The sequence below is a fragment of the Emys orbicularis genome, chromosome 7, assembly GCF_028017835.1.
Source record: "Emys orbicularis isolate rEmyOrb1 chromosome 7, rEmyOrb1.hap1, whole genome shotgun sequence".
In the NCBI taxonomy this organism is placed as follows: Eukaryota; Metazoa; Chordata; order Testudines; family Emydidae; genus Emys; species Emys orbicularis.
In genome coordinates, this window is record NC_088689.1 from 107,876,154 (window position 1) to 107,899,567 (window position 23,414).

Here is a 23,414-nt window from a genome sequence, read left to right on the forward strand (position 1 = left end):
TGCTGTCTGGTCCCCCTACCCAGCCGTTACATAGCGCAGCCCAGCGTGGAGCCCGGCTCTCCCGCAGCGGGTGAGCTGGGGCTGCGCACGGGGCAGGGAGAAGCGGGGCTGCCCCCGCACTCACCCCCTGGGGAGCGCAGCCAGCCGGGACCAGAGGCGCGCGCGCCCCCCTCCCTCGCCAGTCCCTGGGGCAGAGCCTTGCGGGGCGCGGCAGCACCCCCGTCACGTGCCCATCGCTGCCCACTCACAGACGGCGGCTCGGACCCGCCCCCGCCGGGCTGTTGGCGGCAGCAGCGGGCGGGCTGAGGTGTCGGTAACGGCTGGGTGAGCGGGACCGGGATCGGGACCTATCCTGGGCTGGGCGGCGGAGGAGCGGCCTGTGGGAGATCGAGGCGAGGCGAGCCCAATAGAAACCCACCATGGGGCTAGTGTACCCCCGGACAGCCCCCCCTGCAGCCTCCCTCAGTCCCTGGGCAGGAAGCCCCCCCCCCCCTACAGCCCTCTGCCCCTCACCGGAAACCCCCTCAGTCCCTGGGCAGGAACCCCCCACACACAGCCCTCTGCCCCCCACCGGAAACCCCCTCAGTCCCTGGGCAGGAACCCCCCCCCCCACAGCCCTCTGCCCCCCCACCAGAAACCCCCTCAGTCCCTGGGCAGGAACCCCCCCCCCCACAGCCCTCTGCCCCCCCCACCGGAAACCTCCTCAGTCCCTGGGCAGGAAGCCCCCCCTACAGCCCTTTGCCCCCCACCGGAAACCCCCTCAGTCCCTGGGCAGGACCCCCCCTACAGCCCTTTGCCCCCCACCGGAAACCCCCTCAGTCCCTGGGCGGGGAGTCCTGCACCCTCCTCCCCTGGCAGGGAGCTCTCCCAGCCCCTTTCTGCCCCACAGCTCTCCGGCAAGGAGCCCTGCAGCCCCCTTCCCTGCCAGGAACCCCCTACAATTCCCCCTCCCCCCACCAGCAGCCCCTCTCAGTCCCCTGACCTCCTTCCTCTGAGCAGGGATCCCCAAACCCCTCTCTGTCTGGGCAGGGGACCCCCTTTTCCATACTCCACCAGGCGGCCCTCAAATCACTCTCATAGTGAAAGACCTCAGTCCAACAACCAGTGACCCAGAGTAGCAATTCCCACTCCCCCTTTCCCAGAGCTGTGCTGCTTGGGGCGTCCCCTGACTTACTAATTCCTGTAGATTTAAATGTATGGTTAAAGTAAATACAGGGGAACAAAGGGCTCCCCCAGCCTGTGTCCGGGGGTCTGTTTCAGTGGATATAGTGGGCAGCAACACCAATCCATCTTATTTTTTTTCCCCAAGGCACCTATTCCTTCTATCTGAGCATCATGTAACAATTAAAGATAGCTTTGAGCATGTGGCCTCCCAGCCTCCCCTGCTCCACTGAATGTTACTCAACTGCAATCCTTAGTCATCCCACTGAAAGAAGTGTTAACATCATAGATGGAGGAAAAGGTTTGGGGGAATCAAGTATTAAAAAGCCCATGGAACTATATGGTGTGTATTAAATATGACACTTCAGTCACTCACCACTTGTTCTCTCATCTGTTCATTGTATGCTTCCTTAGATTATTAAAGTCTTAGGGCCTTTTTTTACAATATCCAGCAGACTTTTGGGCTCTGTAAATAATAAACCCCTGACACCTTGCCATAGAGTGGACAAGAGGCTGAGTCCTAGGGGAAGACATGCATGTATAGTAAATTGCTCCTTTTGTATCCGGTGTGAAGGAGAAATGTGATCATGCTTTGTCACCTGAAGTCAGATTTGAGGCCATTGTTCCACAGCATATAATGTCTTCTTACTTTAGGAAACTTGTGAAGAATGTGTGGGCGCACGGCCTGCGCTCTGGGAGCAGATCGCATCCGCCGGGCCTGTGTGTACCGTGATAACCATGGTAGAACAAGACAACCTGAATGGAGAGATGCTGATAAATACAGCCCCTCCTACAACAAGAGTCCCCAGTCCAACAGCGCTGTGCTGGTTTCCCGACGACACTTCGAGAAGGTAACCTTCAAGCAGAACAAATTACTCAGCATGCATTATGGTGCATCATATACAATGACTAGTAGTTCGAAGGGGGGTAACTGTATATTTCACAACTGTACTTGACCAATTTGGTATAAAGGTCTTTATATTTTGGAGCATCACAGTTTGCAGCCTCTTCAAGCCTTAGTAATTTAGTTTTAGTTCTGTATCTCCAGACTCCTACTGCTAGTATGTGCTTTGCAGGAATTCATACTGACATTTCAGGCTTTTCAGTACACATGCTTGCCATATTAACGGTTCCGTATGTGTTCCCACTTCTACAGTAAAAAGGTGTTTTAAGTTCTGCTGAAATGTCAGGAATTAGTTATTTGTTACAACTGCTTAGATTTGTAGAACCAGAAATGTTTAAAGGTGAAATTTAAAAACATTAACACTTTATCATCAATACACCTGCACAGCATTTGAAAACTACTTCCTCCTTTACTTTTCTGCTTAAATACTATACTTAAAATTCCACAATTCTCCTGCAATAGCTGATGAGATCACAAAGAAGAAAAAGATGGTGCTTGAAACATGTTTATTTATTGTTTGTATTACTGTAGTGCTTAGGAGCCCCATTTATGGACCAGGACCCCATTATGCTAGACGCTATACAAACATAGAACAAAAAAGATTGTCCCTGTCTCAATGAACTTACAATCAATGTGTAAGACCAGAGACAACAGATGGATGTAGGCAGACTGATGGAGGGAGTACAAGGAAACAATGAGATGGTATTGGTCAGTATGATAGGTAGTGGTCTCAAGCGTACCAGCAACCTAACTATTAACACAGGCAAACATCTGATCATCCAGTCATCTTTATTAAACTACTTTCCATGCTTATTCACTATTTGGGGACAGTGTGACACACTGTATTTACAATGTTGAAGCAGAAACAATTGGATTTGTGCTTTTCTTTGCTGCTTTCTGTTCTGCTTGTAGGCTTGAAAGGTTTTACAAAACTGAAGGCCAATAGAAATGTTTCTGTGTAGTTTTGTTCATTGGGAACTTTTTTTAACAAACCATTTCCCTGTGGTATTAGCCACCCAAACATTGCAGCTTTTGGCTAGCACCTGAGAATCAGAAAGTGAATTTGACTAGAAGCAGAAGTGAAACCCACAGTCTGTTTCCATTGTCAAAGCTGAGAAAAAATGCAAAAATGTGAACAGTGAAAGTAAGTTAGACTTTAAAAATGCTCAGATTATTAAAACAAAGTTATTGTTTGTAACGTTTGTAAGCTTTTTTTTAAATAAAAAAAGATAAGGAACCTAACAGTGTCCTTTTATAATTATTCACTGCATTGGGGAAGGCCCTAAGATGACCATGTTGCTGGGACTTTTTTTAGTAGGACAGAATGTATAATATGCTTAGAGTGGAAGATCCCTGAATAGTATTAGTTAAATAAAAATTGCAAATTTACTATTATACGCAAATATTGTATTATATAGTGAATGTTCCTTATAACCAGTGGTGTTTATATTTTTTTTGAAAAATAGCCTTATTGCATATTGCTGGGTCTGAAAATTAATCCCTTGCATATTTTCAATGACTTTCTCAGAGGAGTAATAATTACTGATTACTTTTGAATCATTTTTCGGTTGCAGTCACGTATCAGCACAGAGTATATTCTCACACCCATACAAAACAGAAGTGATAGAATTGCAAAGAAAAGTAACTAGCAGAACAGCAACCAAAAGTTTCTTTCTTGTCAGAAAGTAACCTTTCTTCGTAAAATATAAGATGTTATTTTAATAAGTTATCTGTAAGCTCCTCTTTTCTTGTTAGGCTCTCTGCCACTAGTTGTAGTGAGTGAGTTTGCTGTGATCTGTTTGTAGTCTCCACTATATAATGGAGAAGGCAGAGAGCTACAATATGTGCTGATTACTTTGTAATTTGCTGTCTGCTCCTGTCTTGCGTGTACTGGCATGAGGTGCTTTTCTATTTTATGTGACAGGATGCTGACTCTTCTGAGCGTGTCATTGCTGCTATGCGCTGGGGACTGGTCCCAGCCTGGTTTAGAGAAGCTGACCCTTCCAAAATGCAGTATAAAACGTCCAACTGTCGCAGCGATACCATGATGGAGAAACTCTCCTACAAGGTAAGTTTACAATATTACTGCATTTAATGAGTCTTGAGAGAAGGAAGATTTTATAATCATCAGCTCCTAGCAGTGCTACTAATGACTTGTAAACTAGAGATCTAAACCTCTTCCTAACAAGAATTGGACACCACCACCCTGTTGCACAGAAAATAAATCCTTCTGAATGACACATTGTAAAACCTAGCATCTCAGTTTCATTGAAATAGAAGAACCCAACAAACGATAGCTTTTTGCATGCTGTATTTGACCAGGTGGCTTTAAGATAACCCACTGTTTGGTTCAAGTACAGTTCAGACTGGAGAAAACAAAGGCATTGGTTCTATAAAAAGAAAGCTTTGGGAATGGGAATAAAATACTACTTGAAATTAATAAAAAGCTTGTCTGTTAAGCCAATTGAGCAGCAGCACAAAGAGCTCCATAGGTAGACTTACCCTGCCCCCCTCAGCCGGAAGGTGGGTGTACTGTTTGGTGGGAGTCTATAAAAGGGGGTTCTGTCGTGCTCTAAATGATGGAAGGTGAGAACATGAAGGATTATTTTGTCTTACTGCTCATAACCTTCAGTGAAATAGAGACTTTCAGAATTACCCTGAGTATTACTTGCAGAACACCTACAACTTAATTTTGGTGTGGGGTGGGGACTTAGGTGCCTATCTCCCATTGATATTAATGAAAGGGAGTAGACAGAGTGCCAATTACTACAGTGACATATTTTAAACTAAATCAAACTTCCTGAATGAATCGGAATAGAATGACTAGATTTCCATCTTGTGCTAGTGTGGAGTTCTCATGCTGCCACCACCATGTATTAATGCATTTTAATTCTTAAGTGGTTAGGGGACACTACTAGATTACTATGTATAAGACACGTATACAGTAATTAACTACATAATAAGGCTCTAACTTCCTCAAGAGCTTTTAGTGGTGGCATAAACCCTGATAGCAGAGCATAGTTTTATGTGAACAGAACCCCAGTGTGGATCTACAGCTTTTATGTCTATGCTTTTTAGGATCAGTTATAGAATACGAAAAGGGTTATAAAGAAATGTTCCCTATACTTCAACCATGGCCTTGTCCTCCCCTCCTTCTCCCACCCCAACAAACATGTTTCTTTTATTTTAATACCTCCCAAGCTGCCATCTGCTTTGATTTGTGACATGGTCAAATCTTCTCTTCCCAAAGGGACCTCTGATAAAGGGCAGGCGCTGTGTAGTGCTGGCAGATGGATTCTATGAATGGCAGCAGCACAATGGAAAGAAGCAGCCCTATTTCATTTACTTCCCACAGCCCAAGCAAGAAATGGTACTGGATTCCCAGCAACAATGTTGTTCTAATACTCAGCAGTGCAATATAGCACTTTTTGGTTTGAAAAGGCTTTAGAAATATTAATTAGTTATCACTTATTCTGAAGAAAAACATATTTATTTTGTAAATTCCTGCTCACTCCAGCTGTGTTCGTGATTGAGGTTCAGGCATAGGATATTGGAGACAGTGCAGCTTGAATGTGTGGTGAGGCCTAACTTCCAGGCAGGTGGCAAGAGGGCTTTGGCGGTGATGGAAGATGTCCCGCAGTCACGTAGTCATCCCCTATATATTAAAGTCCTGAAATGCAGAAAGCTTAACTTCTCTTATGTTTGGAACTGTTGCTGTAATATGTGTTGGTACACCCAAAGCTGCAGTCTGTGCATGGCCTTTTGATCTACAGTGTGCTTCCCATCACTGTTCTAATGTAGGGCTTGATCCTGAGAAGTGCTGAGCACAAAGTGCTCCCATTGAAGTCAATGGCCCTTGCTAAAATTTCACAGAACAGAGTTCTGAATAATCTCAGAAACTCTTCTCTGCCTGTTGTGCTTTCTCCCCTCGTTATTTATTTTTTCATGGAAATTTAATCTGTTACATGAAATATCTTATCTGCTACTGTTGCTTATCCTTTCTCTCCTGTGACCTCACAATAATTTCCAAAGTAACAGTTTACAATGCACAGGTGGAGGATATTGACTTTGAGAGAGGGAAAAGTATCAATGTAAGATGACGCTCCTAATAAAGTTTTTGGGTAAACATCCCTAGAAATAGAGAATAGTAATTAAAATAGCAAATGAGGCATGGGTAGCTGAACTACACTGGCTTTCAGTGTTTTCTGTGAGGTATCAGATAGCCTTTAAATATCTTTGTATTGAAATTACCTAGCATAGGAAGGAGGTTAGGAAAGATTGTGATCATTCTGTATCTTTCTTTTCCAGGCAGATGGGAAAGATGATGATGAAGAGTGGAAAGGCTGGAGGTTACTCACCATGGCTGGGATTTTTGATTGCTGGGAGCCCCCTGATGGAGGGGATGCATTGTACACCTACACCATCATCACAGTAGATGCTTCTAAAGGCTTAAGTGATATCCATAACAGGCAAGTGAGAATGACTGGCTGTGGCTGGTAGAGTTTAGGATGGCAGAGATTTGTGGGGAGTGTGTGGCAGAAAACCTTCCCTTTACTTCTGTGCTGTGTGGAGCAGGTAGTGTGACTGTATTCCCCTACATACATAGCCTTGGTGGCCAAGAACACACAGGCCAGAAATTCTTCCATGCTCTTTCTACCTGATCCCCTTAGAGAAGTACATTAGAACATTACTGACTTGTTTCAGGTCACTGAATCTTGCTCTTGCCATAAATCACTGTGTTTGGCCCCTTGCTGGTAGCAATAAGAATTAAATTGCTCATAGGGCTGCCTAGTGATTGACAGACCCTTTGCCTCCTCTGGGGAAGCAGGCTGCTTTGGTGAAATTAGCACACTGTTTGCCTCACAGAAAAACATTGTATTGCTTAGTCCTTTCCCCACGGCTTCAGAAATGAGGTCTGTGTGCCTTCTAGCCATTTCTTAACATGATAATAGTTATTGCCAACACAGTTAATCCCCAGATAGCTGGAATCTGGATTATGTTAATTCTGGATCTTTGTTTGGCTTTCACCCAAATCACTCAGTCCTGCGACATGGCGGATAAGTTGTGTGTCTCTATGTGGTCTTAAGATTTCTGCATCTCCTCCCATGTTTAGGATGCCAGCTATCCTGGATGGGGATGAGGCCATCAGGAAATGGTTGGACTTTACAGAGGTATCAACACAGGAAGCCCTTAGGCTCATCCACTCCACAGAGAACATTGCTTTCCACCCGGTTTCCACTATAGTAAACAACTCCAGAAACAATACACCAGAATGCCTCGTTCCCATTGGGTTGGGACCAAAGACGGTGAGATCTGGTGGTTGACACAAATCAGACTTCCCTACCATAATACTCTTTAATAATAATAAATAGAATTGTACTTTGTCCTCTGTCTAACTGGGGGTTCTGCTGCTCTTGCCAAACATTAATGAATTAATCCTGCCTGTGAGGTAGATAATTTATACCCATTTTCATAGATGCATAGATTGTTCAGGCTGGAAGTGCCTTTTACAGAGGAGAAAATGGAGGGCCGGATTTAGGGGCAGGTGACTCAGGTGACCGCCTGGGGTGCCGGGCTTAGGGGGCACCAGGCTCGGGGGGTGCTGTTTTTGTTAATAGCGACAAAAGGGAAAATAGAATGTTTTGAAGTAAAATATAAATACAGATTGCAGATCCTAGCATGCAAATTTATCATCTTATATGACAGGATAAATCATGCATCAAAGTTGTGAAATGGGCTACAAATGCAATAAAAATAAGATATTCAAAAGTTTAACAAATGGGGGGAGGCCACTCCATAGAATATAAGAGAATAAATCACATGTTTTGTTAGCTGTTCATTAGGGGCTGGCAGCTCACTCAGCGCCTGAGGATGAGAGGTAGATTGTGCCATATAAGATGCTTGAGCTACCCCTTCTAACTGATTCAGGATGGCTCTGAGAAACTCCCAAATCAGGGAGTGTTATTTACTCCTTCTCATAACACAAGAACTAGGGGTCACCAAATGAAATTAATAGGCAGCAGTTTAGAACAAACAAAAGGAAGTATTTTTTCACACAACACACAGTCAACCTGTGGAACTCCTTGCCAGAGGATGTTGTGAAGGCCAAGTCTATAACAGGGTTCAAAAAAGAACTAGATAAGTTCATGGAGGATAGGTCCATCAATGGTTATTAGCCAGGATGGATAGGGATGGTGTCCCTAGCCTCTGTTTGTTAGAAGCTGGGAATGGGCGACAGGGGATGGATCACTTGGTGATTACCTGTTCTGTTCATTGCCCTCTGGGGCACCTGGCATTGGCCACTGTCGGAAGACAGGATATTGGGCTAGATGGACCTTTGGTCTGACCCAGTATGGCTGTTTTTATGTTCCCAAAGGCAGCCATCCATCCCCAGTTGGAGAGAGGGTCACTGCAGTGAAGGCCCCTCAAGGATTCCCATTCCTTTTCCTGCTCTTCCAGAAATAAACCATGTTGTAAAGTCTCAGGATCACTCGGCTTAATACGGTATATTCTTTCCTGAATGGCATTTAGGATTAATCTGACTGGGACTTCCATGGGGACTTTCTGCAAGGCTGTGTAACTGTAGGGAGTGATGCTGCTGCTGCACCTTCCCCATTCTGAAACTGGACCCAGCTCATTGACTTGGTACCCATGTGGGCATTTTCCGATGTGCCTTGAATATATGACCAGCTATTTCTGCGGTTCTTGTTTTTCTTATTGTAATTTGTCCTCCCAGGAAACCAAAGTCAGCACTAGCAGCAAAATGATGTTGGACTGGGTGAAAAACAAGTCTCCCAAGAAAGAGGAAGATGATTTGCCCAGATGGTCCAGCCAGTTCATCCAAATCACTGCACCCAAGAGAACCAGTGCAGGCTTAATGCACCAGTGGCTGAAGAAGGAAGAAGGGGATCCTTGTGCAAAGAAGCCCAAAACTCAATGAACTGACTTTCAGTTCTGAGTTCCTAAGTAGATGCAGCGTGTTAGCCTGTTAGACTCCTGTGACTTTGTTGCATTGAGCATTTAAACATGATCTCTAGCACTGATGTGATTTTGTAGCTTGTTGCCCTTCTTGTGCTGATGATTTACTGATTCAGGAGAGCAGTGTTTGGTTTTTAAAACTTTCTTTCTTGTCTTCCATTAGCAGGGACATAGATTTAATGTGCAATGCTCACCTCCCATCAACTTTTTCACTGCAGCCTAGTGGTTGGCACTGACCTGCCTTGGGAACATTTATGAATCAGATACATGTGTGAGAGGCACTTAAACCCAATCCATGCTCTTCCCATTGGATGAGGAACAGAAAAACTGCATGGAATTCTTTCCTGCAGTGGTATTCAGCTGGTTCTCCTTTGTGTTAATTCTCCTATATAGTGTCTGTTCTATACAGATTATTTTGGACACTTTTGATGTTTTGATGCTTGAGAACTTCTGCAGCTGAAAAATGAACAAAAGAACCTATGTTAAACTGGTATTTAAATCAGAGACAGAGCCCCATTTTTCAAGGCCAGGAAATTCTGGGCTAACACTGCCTTGCTTTGTGTCAGCTCAGCAACATGTATGGGCCTCTGCATACGGGTTCCAGAACAGTGGGATCCTGATGTCATATGTGGAAAGGAGGATGTTCAGGATCCTGGAAGCAAGTGCCATGGGTACAGGTGCCTTTTAAAACTGAGGAAGCATTCTACTGTGGAAATGGGGAGGACTGTGTGTGTGTGTAAGAATAAGAGAGAAATGCCTTGTTAAGTCAGTTTTGCCGGTGAAAGTAAAAAGTGGCCTTACCTTTAAATCCTTTTCCATGCTCATTGTCTGTCCCATTTCTGACAGGCTGACCTGCCTTTAAGGAGTCTGTGTGCTATTGTCAAGGGCTGCTTTGAAAACCATTCCCCAGTGGTATTATAATATTATGGAAGACTCTATAAATATCCCCTCAAATTTCCCACTGTTGCTACCACTGGTGGGTAGCAATGGAAGTTATAATGTAGGCATGAATCAGTATTTTAACCAGTGTTGTCTAACCCTGCTCTGAGCAGGGTTAGATGACACAATGGTAAAATGGCAGCATATTGTCTACACCAGACCTCACGCTGACAGTAGCAACACTGGTAAATTTAAAGAGAAAAAAGTCCTGATGTTCAGAAGTGCTGAGTGCCCACAGCTCCAAATGAAGTCAATAGAAGCTGCAGGTACTCAGTATCACTGAAAAACAAGCTTTAATGTGTTGGCATGACCTTAGAGAGCAGGTTCCTGGGAATTACTGGGTTTAATCTGTCTCCTGTGGCAGCCATAACTCCTAGCTTTATTATTTTTTGTGGGGAGTTGTGTGGGAAAACTTGTCTTGGCCATAATGTTTGTGCAATCTTTTTATTAATAGGATTTTAAGATTGAGAGAGTATTTTCTGAATTCTTGATCCAGAGAGGGAACAATCACTCTTTTGAGTAGGTAGATCACTGGATTGTCACTAAAGTATATTTTTTTGTCTTTGGTCTGGGACTTGAACAAACAGTGAGAGTCAAATGTTAGAGCAAAGCCCTTAGCATGTGGGAGCTCTCTGGAGAGCATCACTTATTTGTATTTGAAGTAGTAGTTTGTAGAAAATAAAAAGCGATCAGTTGGCTTGTTGTGATGTGTCCTTGTGTGAGTCTGTCTCTCTGTACTTGTTATCAATCCATACTCATCCACTCCACAAGCAATGTGAATAATGTGTCTTCCTCACCCTTGGGAAAAGAGCGACTTCACAGAGTATAGTGAGCTGTAAGACTTTTGGCTGGATAAAGTTCCTGAAGAGGTAAGAGTTTATTTACAAATTAAAATATTCTCAGAAGGCAGATCGATGGCTCCACTCAGAACTGCTTTGTTCTAACGGAGCTCCACAGATGCTTCTTAGCTGCTGTGGAGAGCCTTGGGGGATGGGCGGTTGAGCAGCAGCCCTTGGAGTGTCGAATAGGAGTGTGGTGAGATACAGTACCATTAAACCGGGGAGAACCAAATCCATGCTGCTGCAAGGAAGTGAGTTATTTTAAAAGTATCAAACTGTATCCAAGATATATGAGAATCTTACGGTAACCCATTACATTACATTCATTGGGAAATGCTCCATTGAGCCCCATTTCTGACACCTTTGAGGAGCTAGGGAATGTCTCCTGCTAGCTGATCAGTAGTTTGGGGTGGATTTAGTGTTTCCCCTTGTCTATGCTTAATGTAAACTAGCCAGAAACAGTTTTGCAGTCTATTTCCCTATCATTGCCATCATTAATCTCTCAAGACAAAATAATTTATTATCTAATTTCAGTCCCATTCCAGACTGGAAGAATCAGAGGGCTTGATTTGTGGTCCCTGAAACTGTTGCCTCAACACCATCTATGTGCTTCAGCAAGCAACATGCAGAAAGTGAGAAATAGATTTCTTCCTCTGCCAAGTAATTTCTTCTCTAGACAGAATGATTTTGCTGCCCTTCTTCAGTGCATTGGCTGTAAACAGCAACCATTACAGAACAGACTACAAAAAGTCACAAGCGTGCATTTAATAATTGTTTTAAAACTCCCTGTTGCTACTAATGGAGGGAGGCATGAGGTGAATATAGACCTGGCAATCAGGAATACCTGAATTCTAATCCTCCTCCTAATACTCACTCCTTTATTGCCTTGGACCACTCATAATCCCTCTCTGCCTCAATTTTCCCATCTGTAAAATGGGGAATAATCCTTCCCCCTAACACTCATAAGGGCTGATTATGTGTAGAGCATTTTGCAGGTAGAAAGCCCTGGAAGTGTTATCACTAAATAACTATATTTATATTTATATACTGTTATCTCTAAATAACACCTTTAAACTTACATCTATTTCCAAATCAAATGTGTCTCCATTCAGAAACTGTTAATTTTTTTTAAATGAACATACTTGGTGCCATAATCTCATCCTGAAGCTCATATACTTGCTTCAAATGAAGCCCTTCTCTTGAAAGGCAAATGCCAGTTCTGCAGGCCCTAATTCCCCCACTTCCAGTTATGCCAACAGCTGTGTCAGTAACCTTAGAAAACAAATGTATTGTTTTTTTTAGTGTTGATCTCTCAGGAATGAGGAATTTTTCTTTTACATGTGAGTATAAAACCTACCACTAAAACCAGGGGCTTGCAAACCCATTGCCAATAGCCAGGGAAGTTTATTAGTTTTGGGAAAGGAAAAAGCCCATCCTGTTAAGGTAGCAGGAGACTGAAATTAAATGCGATTTTCTTTAGGTGTTTGCACAGTGAGACAATAGGCCTTTTTCTAGAAGGGCAGCTAGTGGCATTATCGGTTTGATCAAAGACGGACAATGTGGCCAGGTCTACATTAGCCTTTTTTCTGAAAAGTTTCACACTCCCTCACTGGTGGTAGCAAAATGGAAGCCCTAATATAGAAAAAGTTGGTGGAAGCAGCAGCAACTAGGGTTTTAACCTCTGTCATGTAGATTTATATGATGATGCAGCTGCTGTACGCTAGGGCTCCCAGTGATGGAATTACTCCAGTATTAGAAATGGTGGGATTTATTTGCTGAAAAAGGGCTAATGTAAACACAACCTAAGGATTATTGGATAGCAGATCTGCCCTACCAAAATTGGGATCTACAACAAGAGAGCTGGGATCCTCTTTATTTTGCTGATTGTCCTTGATTTTATTGAGAATATTTGAGAAGGTGAGAGACTGCTTGCTCCTCCGTGGCACTCCCCTAGGGGAAATACAGCTTGCTCAAGTAGGGAGAGAGTGATCTACTGGCTGCCCTTCTGTTTGTGGTCTACAGTGTCACTATGTTGGCACACCTTTAAAAAACTCTCTTAATTTCAGAGTCCTGCTGCTTTGCAGACAGAAGCTCTCCATCTTCCCAGCACAAGCAGGACAGGTACCAGTGGTGGTACTTACAGCTGTTAAAACTGATAATCTACACATTCCTCTTTTTACTTTAATATAGGAGCCTGATGGCTGGTTGCTCCCCCTTCCATTGGGTGTGCTTCAACCCACATTAGCATTTGTATTGCTCATGAGCATAAACCTGCAGTTTGGAGCTACCCAAAATTCATGATGGCTCAAAATAGCACAGTTGAACAGGAGGGGCAGAGTCTGGATCATACAGCCAGGTTTGTGTCTGATGTTTATTCCTACTAGAGCATTTAACACTGATACAGCCCTTCCAAATGTTTTATAAACATTTATTCACGTTTAAGTGGTCTACATGTATATGTGGTCCTTATGTACATAAATACTTCATAGCAGCCCTGGGGAAAGTCTTAAAGCTGTGGAAGCTGATGCTCAAGAGAGGTAAAGTGGTGCCAAAGGCTAGAGTGAGGCAGTATTAGATTTGCAATTAGAATTTGAGGCTTCCTCCTTCTTAGTTCCCTGTTTACACAGCTAGGGTGCCCTGTTCTGAAAGACAGGAGCAGTAGTCATTTGCCTTGGCACAAAATCTACCTGCCCACATTGTTCATAACAATAGAGGGAGGGAAATATATTTTTCTTGCCTGTGACGACCCCCCCCCCCCATCCAATACCAAAGTGACTTGGCCCATACATGGGCACGAAGAGAGGGGAATATTGTACACCAAAAGAGAGAGGCGCAGCCGTGAGCCACAGAGCTATTGGGGTACAGTGCAGTGCAAGGAACTGGTGTTTACAGCGGGGCTGAAAGGTGAACTCTAGCGTGGAGGGTTTTCTCCGAGCCGGATATGAAGCAGATCAGACGCCAAAGAAGCCTAGCGTGACTACTTAAAGCACTATAGCCGAAGCAGGGGAAGAAATCTCCTTTCCCTGGTGCATCGCTTTGTGAGGCAGCCAAAGATCCCGTCTTCTTACAGCTGCTGTTGCTGCACATTAATATGCTTCACCACCAGCTCCCTTTGCAGGCGGCCCAGCCAGCGTCTCCGACTGCCACTCCAGCCCCATCCGAATCCGAGCACAGGGCGTTGCGAGCCCTATGCAAATCAGGGATCGGAATATCCGCCAATGGGAGCCTGGTCGGCTCGCACTGCCGCCAATGGGAAGCGGCCGGTGGCCTGGGCTTTGATTTATATCCGCTAGCGGCTGTGAGTATTATTGTCATTGCAGCTGCGGGTGTCTGGCAGGGCGGATCGGGCTCAGTGCGGTGGTGAGGGCCAGGGCTGTGCCTTGGGTTTTAGTCCCTGGAGGGTTTATTTTAATTGCATGTGCATCGCTGCACGGGGTGCCTCGCGTGTGGCTCGCTGCAGGCGGGGGCATGTAACCTGCTGGGTCGGGTGCAGGTCACCGGCCTCGCCGGGCCTCTCGGCGCTGCAGCCCGCGGGTACGTCGTAGCCCTGGCGGGCGGCTCCCGGCGCGGTCCCTAGGAGCGGGTCTTGCCCTTCGGGCTGCCAGCTGCGCGTTATAACGGTGTTGTGTCCCCCTCCCTAGGCCCCGGGACCGGCTCGGCGCCTCTCCTCCCGGCCGGCAGCTGCCGGCATCGGCCCCTGCTCCCCGCGTCACCCCCGCCATGTCCGGCCGAGGGAAATCCGGCGGCAAAGCGCGAGCCAAAGCCAAGTCTCGCTCCTCCCGGGCCGGCCTGCAGTTCCCGGTGGGCCGCGTGCACCGGCTCCTGCGGAAGGGCAACTACGCGGAGCGGGTCGGGGCCGGGGCACCCGTCTACCTGGCCGCCGTGCTCGAGTACCTGTCGGCGGAAATCCTGGAGCTGGCCGGTAACGCCGCTCGGGACAACAAGAAGACGCGGATCATCCCCCGGCACCTGCAGCTCGCCATCCGCAACGACGAGGAGCTCAACAAGCTGCTGGGCGGGGTGACCATCGCCCAGGGCGGCGTCTTGCCCAACATCCAGGCCGTGCTGCTGCCCAAGAAAACCCAGAGCTCCAAGAAATGAGCCCCGAGCCATCCGCATTCCCAGGAGGTCAATCGGTCCGCGATGCGGTGTAGCCAACATTGGCGTTCCCCTCGTATCCTCTCCGTGTGCCCACTCCCCCCCTCCCGCCCCCACGTTCCCTCCATTGCTGCCCTCCTGACCCCCATGTGCTAGCTTTGCCGTCCTGCAGCAGGGGAGGCTGTAGCTCTTATTACAGAATGATTATGAGCCTGTGATTCTTTCCCTTCCTCTCCAGCCCCCAGCAAGGGGGGAGGTATGGCAGGAAGGAAGGAAGCAAGCAGTCTGAATTTGAAATAATAATAATAAAAATCCCTTACCCGGGTACCAGCACCCTGCCTGGTGCTCCTAGGTTGCTTTCTGGACTGTTTGGCTGCAAAGCTATCCTTCCAGTGTTGCTGGTCAACAACTCTCTTCTCAGAGCAGCATCTGTAGGGTCGGTCGCTTGTTTTTCTGGACCTGCTCACATTCGGTTGGAAGAAGCGTTTGGGAGAAGGAAGAATTGGTTGGTGTTTTTTTTTTTTTTTTTTTTCCTTCCCCCTTCCCCCCCCTCCGGAGGGTGTAACTAACTGCAAGGGAAAATATTTTGCGCAGTGAAAGCTCCAGCCTGGAGCAGGAAGAGACTGGGCTCAGTCAATGCTCTTTTTATTTATGTTGTGTTTGTGGATGTAACCGAAGATACCATGTACCTTTCCTTTGTATTGTACCTGGATATTATTTGGGGGGGTGGGAGAATCATGAAGGGTGATCTCTCCCTATTGCTTAACTTTTGCACAAATGATCTACTTTACTTTCTCACCTTGCTCCATGCAGGAGGTAGGGAAGTTCAGGAGGGTGATAATTTTACCTGCTGTTGCTGCACATCCCCATAAATGTGATCACAAATGGACTTAGTAAGTACAAGGAGGGTGGGGAGGCCAGGAGACTTTCCAAATGTGAAAAAGAAGTATCTGTTTCTGGGAGGAACTAGTCATTCAGTTACCAAGTCTTGTTTTGTCCAGTGGTATAAGCTAAGATGTCATCAACTGTAAAAGAGCCCTAACTTGGGTCTCCTGTTACGTTTTGAATCCCTTCTTGCAAAGTCACCTTACTGTAGCTGTTTGGCTGAGTTCATGCACTCAGTGGACTAGTAGGATTTAGTTATTTCTCATTAGTGTGGGTCCTGTATGATTTGGGGGAAAGGGTGCACTTGAAAATACTCTAAAAGAGCATTACAAGGTCATGAGTTTACCATTGGCAGGGAATGGAAGCTGCCATTGGTTTCTTTCCCTATTTTTTTTTTTTTTTTTTTTTTTTTTTGGTCAGATTAATAGCCTTATGTTGCAGAACCTCTTACTTTTATTGAGAACTTAGCACTTGTACCCTAATTGCACTTTATAATGACATGCAGTGTTTTTGTTCATCACTACTTCTGGGTCTTAAAATGAAGTGCTAATTATACATCTGTTAACAGTAATCCTCCTTAATGGATTAATGTTTCTTTTTTTTTAAAAACCTATAATTTACATAAAGCAAATATATAGTTAATGTGGTGGTTATTAAATGGCTATTTGGATAATGTATGAGCATGAAAGTCAGCCTAGCAGTCCCTGTGACACATAGTAGCTGTGATCTTATAGAAATTGGTATAAAGAGCAACCTTGTTCCTTATTGTGAGGGCAGCTTGTTTATGTGGAAGGTTGATAGAATCATGTGCATGCAGCAGTGTCCAGGCTGTTGGACAGTAGAACTTCATAATCTTCTTAAAGTGCAATGGACAACTGTGTCTGTGCTGTAAGTAGCATGTGTTCCACCTATCAAATCAGCTCTTAATTTTGTAGATGAAGTAACTTGCTCTGATTCAATTATGTTATTATCTAGAGTAGATGAATTTGGATGCCTGTAAGTGGTTTTATGAAGGGGTTTTTCACTCCATTGTAGAATGTGGAAAAGGTATGTTATTAGAGTACTGATTAGTAATAATGGAGAAGTAAACTGGATATGGCGCTGGCTATCTGGGGAATTCTGTGGTTTCACCCCTCCTCAGTGCAGGCCTGGGGGAAACCGTCTTGTTTCTGGGCAGCTGTATCTTACTGCTGTTGCACGGGACCCATTTGGGTTTTTCCTTCTGTAAACTGAGCATCACGTCATACTGGGGTGGATGCGGGAGGCAATTAGGAATTTTTCTTTATATACAAACCACTGTTTAGAGAATGGAGATTCTAAAATGTCTCTGTATCTTAGTGTCTTGTGTTCTTTTGTTTCTCTAGGACCAGCATTCTATACAACTCAAAGGAGATTGCTTTGTATTTCTTAGAAAATGCAGAACTTGTGATACTGACAAAAAAACAATGCAAACCCAAAATCTGATTAAACTGGTTCAGTATTGAATGTATGTGAAACTTGCTGTCTGTTATCACCACATCACCTAACTCTTGCTTGCATTGGAATAGGCATATCTGAGGAAACAGGCTTATATTTTTATGTCAATAACTTTGTATTTGGATTCAGTCTTCCTGGGAGGGATAACTGATTTAGACCAGCAATCCCAGTTGCCATGGGCGTTATATTTATTTTTTCACTCCAGATTGATCCCCCTCGCCTATCTGTGTGAACAAACATAATAGTCATCCTCCAAATTTTTCTCCCCGCTGCTGGCAATGTAGAGTTACTTGATGACCCAGCCAGTGAGGCAAACACACAGAAATGTGAATCTCCCTCAGAAGGTGTGACCGGCAAGGAAAAGCAGAGATGGACTAGAACACTTACTCAACTGGCTGATAAGAAGCTTGAGACTGTACACTAGAAGTTCAGCTCCTGTGCAGACTTAAGTTTCATATACCCTTTCCCACTTGGACTTAGGTGGAGAGCTCACAATAGATATGCCAGGAGACATCTAGGATGTCATTCTGCAAAGCCAGGAAAGGCAAGACTTGTAATCCTGACTTTCTCTTCCATGGGTGGGCAGCCAATTGAAAGAAAACAGGGTGGGGTGGAGAAGGGTGCAGGGGGAGAGGACCATAGGTGCTGCACCCCCTGGCTTGAAGTGGTTTCCATCATATGCAGGGTTGACAGTTTGGTTCAATGGCTCTCAGCACCCCCACTGAACAAATTGTTCCAGCATCCCCGGAGAGCATGCAGGCAAGCTTGGGGGGAAAAAAATGCTGGTTGTCTTTTAAAGAACCTGTAAATAGAAGATATTGAGCAACTTAATTATTTGTATGCCACTAGCACCAGTAAGGATTGGGGCCCCTTTGCTCTGGGCACTAGACAAACACAAATAAGGCTGTCCCTGTTGTGAAGAGCTTACAGTTTAGGACAGGATGGTGTGTGTGTGTGTGTGTAATAAACAATTGAAGGAATGGGGGTTGGAAACCTGGCAATGGAGGAAGGGGGGGGCAATAATGAAAACATTACCCACTACTGGGTCTTCTGTCTGTTAAATTCTAGGTAAGTGTCAGAAGTGCCTGACTCGCCACCTATTTGGCTCTTTCAATTTAGGAAAGAGTTTTGGTTTCTCTTGTGCCCTGCATCCAGTGGAAGGCAGGCTGATGTGTTCTTAACAGATATATTTATTATAGTTGATAAAAGCAGGTGATTTATTTATTTTTTATTAGCTGGGGTTTGGCTTTAGCATAGGTAGGTACACTTTACTTGTGCGTATTTAAACTCCATCCCAGTCCGCACTAGTCACATAACAATACTGTGCAATTTTGGATTCCAAACCTACTTTAAAAACTTCTCCTATTTTTTTTTTTTTAACTGTCAGATTTTTATAGTATTGTGACTAACTGGTAGCCTGCCATGAGATTTTTTTTTTTTTTTTTTTTTTTTTTTTTTATTGCTCAAAGAGGGAAGAAAATGTTTTCCTCAATTTCCTTTAGTCTACCTTGTGCATTTGGCAGCATTTTATGCACAGTTACCCACAAATACATGCAGGAAGCTATTTTGCATAGCAACATGGGAGAAGAAAAGTTCCATTAACAACAGGAAAAACACCAATTATCAGAAGGGAATTGGACAGGTCTGGCAACTGAAACTGCTTCTAACTCTTCTAAAACTGATTAGATTTCAAATTAATAGTGTCCTTTTAATTCTGCAAAAACTTGTGTTGTCATCTAGGCCCAGATTAGGGTTGGGCAAGTCAAATATTTGAAAGCACTAATTTATTAAAACAGTAACTAAGAGTAAGATTTTTATGGTCTCCGATAGACTTATCCTTAAATAGTTATGCCTAGTAAGTTAACTGAGTTATTTTAACTCAGAAAAATGCAAAACAGTCAAAAAGGTAGGCTGCTGCCTACATCAGGGCATTCTTGCTGGAATACTTCACCAATTATTTGACTGGTAAAATATGGTCGTCTATTGACTACTTGGTTGAGCTCCTCAAAGGTATTTAGGTGCCTAGCTCCCATTGTGTTCGGGCACCCAACTGCCACTGTAATCCTTTGAGGATTTGAGCCCTAGTGATTAAGGAAACTACCCCAGACCTGCTTTTATAGTGCCACAATAACCTTGGCAGGGGGTAATAAAAGTGAAAACTGCATTAGGAGAATGGACTGAAGCGACTGACTTAACCTAGCAAATCTCTTGTATTTTAGCTTCTCCGTGATTGCAGGTTTATATCCACCAGCCCTGCAACTCCACCTGGGATTTGAAAATCGAGCTATGTTCTTCTGCATGTCAATTACAAAGATTCTGTAATCCGAATTTAGCTGATGGCTTTGTTGATAGAATAGAATTCACCCCTCCCCATTCTGTATAGTTGTACCACAAGGAGCACAAGTTGTGGCAGTAAATCAGAGAGCTCTGACGTAAAGGGAGTAGCTACACTGAGTTAAGAAGGGCCATTTTCATCTAGTCATTTACTTGGCCTCTGTGCTGTGATAGTGTAGTGTATACAATCTGTGGGCAGTCCTGTCTGCCCACAGATTGTATACACCATGGGCAGTGACAGTGCAAGTTTTGTATTGTTTCTTTGTGCTCCCTGTCTGTCTCCAGCTGCTGTCTCTTGTCTTTATACAGTAAAGTCTTTGTTCTCTTGGTACAGGGCCTAGCACAATGGAGTCCTGGTCCATGACTTGGGTTTCCATGTGTAACTGCAGTAATTGTCTTCTCCATGCTGTCCTATCAATGGGCCTGCCCTTGCCTGCAGGAACCAGTGCTGCAGGTGAGGGGGGAGTGCAGTCTCTGCTGAGACTGCTAATGTGTGGGGATTGCTCTTGTGAGGTAAGCTCCTAGGGCTTTACCCAAAGCTTGCTGATGCCTGGGGCGGGGTGTTTCTACTGATTTCTGTATACATTTAATCAGGGACCCTTATTCATTATGACACTAGGGAAACTGGCAGGGTTGTTAAGTGAAGGAGAAACTGGGAAGGAATCATGCTGTACGTCCAGCGAGCTCTGCTTTTCTGTTGGCTGCCCAGATCTTCAAGTCTTTTTAGATTATAAGTTCTTTGGAGCAAGGGCTGTGTACACGCGCGCACACACAAACATTGCCTAGAACTGTGGGGTTCCAGTCAGGAATGCAAATAATAAAACTATGAATTGGACTATGAGCTTATTTCCAAGGGCTCATCAGTCTATCAGATGACTTTTTTTTCTACAACTACTACTAACCTGGGCTAGATTTAAAGCAATGATGTAGAGATGAGATGAGCGCCTAGTCAGGAAGCCATCCAGTCCTTTTTATGACACACTTGCCTTCTAGGGCTCGGGCTTTTGGGCAGAAAAGAGTGATGACTAAGTTCACTTAAAGATGAATCACACAGGTTTTATTTTTGTTTTTTAAACTGGGTTTGTATTGCCTCTTCGTCTTTTTGCTTCTATATATTATACAGGAAAGGCCTGACAGGTGGGCTGAGAGGGGAGTTGGAGTGGCTTGTTTTTAAATTATAGCTGGGGGGGGGGTTGTGTGGTTTTCTAGGTGTATATGGGGAAGCTGTAGCAGCATAACCAATATGTGAATTTAAACCAGTGCAAACTCCTCTGTGGCCATGCTTATTTTGGTGTAAGAGTGGCTCCTTTTGATTTTTAGCAAAAGTCTGTTGGGAACGGAGTTAAGTTTAAAGTGCAATAAGCCACTCTCAAACCAAACTAAGTGAACATGTAGAGGTTTGCATTGGCTTAACTACACTGGTTAAAAATGTTTAAAGTTAAACTGGTGCAACTTTCCCCTGTAGACTAGCCCTTAAATATCAGGAATATCTCATCTGGTTCCCCTGGTTTTGAGGAAAAACATCTTGGATGGATATTGTGAGCTCCCTACCTCTTTCATGACCAGGAATAGGGTTGTTCAATCTTTAACATTTGATCAACATTTTGGAGAAAACATAAGAGTTAAACAGGCTTAAATAAAAAAGCGAACTCAAATCACAGAACTTTCGATGGCCTGCCTAAAAATCCCTCTTGTTCTCTTGACTCTTGTAATGTTGCTAGGCCTCTGGTCACTATAGTCTTCCAGGTTAGAAAGGAGATGAACTTCTAATGAAAAAATTCTGCCTTTATCACTCATAAGCAAAAGAAGGGTGTGCTACTAATTCCCAGGAACATTTGGCTGCAGGAGCTGGCCTCTGAAGATTTTTATCCCACAGTCCTTCCTAAACCAGATTCTAGTAGGACCCTTAGATCCTGAAAGCTTGTTCCTCTCAAACAAGTTCTGACTACTGACACAAACACTGTACTTCCCTTCACCTAATGATTATGGGTTCCCTTTTTGCCTGGAGCTTATAGCAAGGGAAAACACTTATTTACAGGAGACCATAGATACCTATAGCACTTCAAATGAGTAAGAGACTTTCCTTCTGCCAGCCACACTACTAGGCCTCTTCATTTTTGCTTTCTCACACTCCTTTCCTAGCTGAATCTGTCCTGACTAGAGCCTACTTTTGTATCTAAAGTATATTCTACTGTAATAGTCCACAGCTGTCCATCTTACAGCATGCAAGGTGGTTGCTTGTTGCAGTATACTCTTGATGTGGCAGAGGTCATGTAACCCCACATTTTATGAGTTGGACATAAGATTTGAGAACTGCACTCATCTTTTCTATTTCCTAGATATCTCCCACCTACTCTTTATTTTTATTTTTTTCCTGCATTTTATTACAGATTCTGTAGACTGCTGCTCAGAAAGGATCTGGGATAAAAGGGCTGGAACGAAATCTTGCCAGGTGCCATGATTAAAAACCCAAGTAGATAGGAGGAGAAGGCAGTGCTCTAGCAAGAGATGAGTGCAGTTCTTCCTGTGCATCAATTCTTCTGCCTTGTTATAGTATAGGAAGGGAGATGCTTAAAGCTTGCTGCTTATGCTTCAGCTTTCCCTTTTTAGGTGCTCTGGCTCTGCTCCTGAAGGGTGAGGTTGAAGCAATTGGCTTATCTCTCTGAAAACTTCACATTTTAGCAACCTTATTGGTGGTGGTGGTGGCTGTAAAGGGGCAGCCGTAGACTAACTGTCATGCTGCCTCTACCGTTCCAAAAAAACAATGCATAGAAAAAACATTCTGTGTTATTCCTGGGCTCCAAACTAAGGAAAACTCTGCATGGATGTCCTTGATGTTTTATGTGGAATGATGAGTCTATTACACTGAACCACTAATCAGTGAAGTGCAAAAATGCTGAGAGTAAGATGCATGGGCGGCAAAGGCTTAAAACCTAGCCCGTGAAGACAAAACTCTACAGCAAGTGAAGTCGAGCTACAATCAATTCCACTCAGTTTGATGGGGACGTTGTAGGCAAATACTGTGCTCAGTGTGGGTGTATGTGTAAGGTAGTGTAGAGGACAAATCCAAATGTTGCCATATCGGCTGTGTTACAGTTGTAAAGTCCTGCTTAAAAGTAATAAGGAAAGGGCATCAGTCCTCACCTTACTGCTAGCTGAACTCTTTACAATAAGTTATTACTGTGACCTTTTGCTAAGCCCAGGGGCAGGCTATGATGCTGCTGTGGGAAGGGAGCATGGGAGTGAATCTAAGCCCTAGTTTCTTAAAGATTATTCCCAGGTATACAAAGCTGTGCTTAGTAAATTGTATGCCTTCACATTCTAACTACCACCCACCAAGAAAGCATGCCCAGTAGAGCAAGCTGAAGATGGCAGTAGTGGGGCTGCTGCATTATCCAGCAGTCAAGTCAGCTTGGGCTTTACCTCTTTTTAATTGAATTAAAGGTGAATGTGAACAACAGTCTGTGTAGTATCCTTTGTTTTGGGGGGGAGAGAAGAAATCTGATGGGATTGGCAATGGGGGAGGATATTCTCTCCTCACTGTCCCACCTGGCAGCAGTGCTGCAAGAACTACTCTAAACTGTCATTAAACTTGACCTAATCCCCTTTCAAGCAGTGGTGTCATCCTACTTTACAGTGAGTGAGGGGCTGGAAGCATGTGCCCTCTTTTCAATAGCTTGTAGTTGACATAAATGTGGTGCAAGTAAGGGCATAATGCTCTGTGCAGTACAGGCACCTATGCTAAAGAGCAGCTCTGCCTAAGACCCAGCCATCCTTCTGAGGCTCTATAGCAGCAGTTC

General features: G+C 44.4%; 2 protein-coding genes across 2 annotated transcripts; both read left to right on the forward strand.

The window, feature by feature from the left end:
- The first annotated feature begins 255 nt into the window (after positions 1–255).
- HMCES (5-hydroxymethylcytosine binding, ES cell specific) lies at positions 256–10,685 on the forward strand. Its single transcript, XM_065407494.1, has 7 exons — positions 256–324; positions 1,816–2,012; positions 3,990–4,133; positions 5,316–5,435; positions 6,374–6,534; positions 7,179–7,371; positions 8,802–10,685. Exons 2-7 carry the CDS (start codon positions 1,830–1,832, stop codon positions 9,003–9,005), a joined length of 1,005 nt encoding a protein of 334 aa, XP_065263566.1. The 5' UTR covers positions 256–324; positions 1,816–1,829; the 3' UTR covers positions 9,006–10,685.
- Positions 10,686–14,541: 3,856 nt separating this feature from the next.
- LOC135881068 (histone H2A type 2-B) lies at positions 14,542–14,922 on the forward strand. Its single transcript, XM_065407569.1, has one exon. It carries the CDS (start codon positions 14,542–14,544, stop codon positions 14,920–14,922), a length of 381 nt encoding a protein of 126 aa, XP_065263641.1.
- Positions 14,923–23,414: the final 8,492 nt, after the last annotated feature.